This window comes from Amaranthus tricolor, chromosome 8 (assembly GCF_026212465.1).
Source record: "Amaranthus tricolor cultivar Red isolate AtriRed21 chromosome 8, ASM2621246v1, whole genome shotgun sequence".
Taxonomy (NCBI): Eukaryota; Viridiplantae; Streptophyta; class Magnoliopsida; order Caryophyllales; family Amaranthaceae; genus Amaranthus; species Amaranthus tricolor.
The window spans coordinates 5,777,030-5,779,024 of NC_080054.1; the positions used below are offsets into that span (position 1 = coordinate 5,777,030).

Consider the following 1,995-nt stretch of genomic DNA (forward strand, 5'->3'; position numbering starts at 1 on the left):
GAGCGTTAAGGATCAATTCTATCCCCCTCACGTGAGGACAGATAAGTCAAACGAGTTTGCTAGGTTTGAAATGGGGAATTTGACTATGGATGAGTATTATCAGAAATTTATGGAATTTCTGAAACTAAAACAAAGAAAATGCAACGCTTCGAATTGGGTTTATCGTACGAGATTCAAAAACACATTGAGATCGATAGGTACGATACTTTAGACCAGTTATATAAGAGGGCAGCCCAGATATGAAATGTTATTAGGAAGGAGCAGGAGAAGTTGGCCCATAGTGGGGACAAAAGGAGGGAACCTATGTTCCGGAATGCAGAGAGCGGGAGTAATCATGCACAAAACCACTTTAAGAAACACAAAACCTATGGGGTTATCAAGAAAAAGTGTACTAGCCAGGACAGTCAAGTAAAGGTGGGAGAGGTTCGATATCTGAGGCTAGGGTACAGAAACCAATTTATGACCGCAATGGAAAGGAAAGAATTTATAACTGTAAGAGATGCCAGAAAAATCATCCAGGGAGAGATTGTCGGGGAGCATTAGTGGACTGTTCATACTGTGGTAAATCGGGTCATAGAATGTATGAGTGTTATGCTCGATTGGGACAACAAGAACCTCAAGGGGGGAATCACAGAGGTTTTCCACAACAACGCTTCGGTAATGGTCGAAGTGGCAATGACACGGGAAATGGAAATCAAAACGGTGTTTGTTTTGGTAGAAACCCTGGGGGTGTCTCAAACCTTAGGTTTTAAAGAAATCATTCCGGAATTCAGCAACCTCAAGGGAATGCTAGGAATGAGAACTTTCCTAGACAACGAGGTAGTCAAGGAGGCACTACGCTAGTCTCTCACAATTATGGCAGACTATCAGCAGTTAACGCTAGGGAAGCAGCACAAGTGTCCGATGTGGTCACAAGTACTTTTTGCATCAATTCAAAGTCTGTTAAAGTTCTTTTTGATTCTGGTGCATCGTACTCGTCTATTTCTAAATCTAGATTTAAAGACTTAGGATTGGAAAATCCCAAGAAAACATCTTTCTCAGTCGCTAATCCTTCCGGAGAGACCTCTCATTGTAGTATGTTATTTCGTGGGGCGTCGGTCAATATAGGAAAGACAAAATTCTCGAGTGATTTGTTTTCTTTGGAAATGGAAGGTCTAGATGTAATCCTTGGGATGGATTGGTTGGGTAGATATAAGGCAGTGATAGATTGTGAGGGACAATCTGTAACGCTAAGCGGACCCCGAGGAGAGAAATTTAAATATAGGAAGTTTCCTAAGGGACCCAAGGTAAAAAAATCGTGTCGTCCTTAGAAGCAAGGAAGCTAATCAAGCAGGGACAACCATGGTTTTTCTGTAGTATAAGTAAGGTGGAGGTGCGGAAGGTTCGAATTGATGATATTCCTGTAGTCCGTGACTTCAAGGATGTATTTCCAAAAGAGCTTCCAGGCATGCCACCGAAAAGAGACGTGGACTTTTCAATCGATTTGGTGCCTCGGACAGGGCCAATTTCAAAAGCCCCTTATCTTATGGCTCCAAAGGAAATGGAAGAATTAAAGGTGCAATTAGAGGAGTTGTTAAAAAAGGGTTATATAGACCTAGCATCTCTCCCTGGGGAGCCCCGGTATTATTTGTGAGGAAAAAGGATGCAACGATGCGTCTCTGTATTGATTATAGAGAACTCAATAAAGTCACAATTAAGAATAAATATCCGTTACGACGGATTGATGATCTTTTTGATCAGTTGCAAGGGGCAGGAGTCTTTCCTAAGATTGAATTACGATCAGGGTATCACCAGTTGCGCATTAAGAAGGAGGATATTAATAAGTCAGCTTTTCGAACCAGATATGGACATTTTGAATTCACTGTAGTGCCTTTTGGATTAACCAATGCACTTGCTGCATTTATGGGGTTGATGAATAGAGTTTTTAATGCATGTCTTGATAAGTGTGTAGTGGTTTTTATTGATGATATGTTGGTATATTCTAAGAGTCGTGAA

The 1,995-nt window shown here is 41.2% G+C and overlaps 1 protein-coding gene across 1 annotated transcript; it reads left to right on the forward strand.

Moving 5' to 3' along the window:
- Nucleotides 1-578: 578 nt before the first annotated feature.
- LOC130820925 (uncharacterized) lies at nt 579-1,633 on the forward strand. The gene is made up of 4 exons (XM_057686476.1): nt 579-704; nt 774-937; nt 995-1,286; nt 1,334-1,633. The coding sequence occupies exons 1-4, from the start codon at nt 579-581 to the stop codon at nt 1,631-1,633; spliced, it is 882 nt and encodes a 293-aa protein (XP_057542459.1).
- The last annotated feature ends 362 nt before the right edge of the window (nt 1,634-1,995 follow it).

Excerpts from the sequence above, each read along its gene's own strand:
- LOC130820925 (XM_057686476.1), top strand. The coding sequence starts at position 579 with ATGTATGAGTGTTATGCTCGATTGGGACAACAAGAACCTCAAGGGGGG. Across the intron at positions 705-773 it reads GAAATGGAAATCAAAACGGT|CAACCTCAAGGGAATGCTAG; the intron begins GTTTGTTTTGGT and ends TCCGGAATTCAG. Across the intron at positions 938-994 it reads ACTTTTTGCATCAATTCAAA|ATTTAAAGACTTAGGATTGG; the intron begins GTCTGTTAAAGT and ends TTCTAAATCTAG.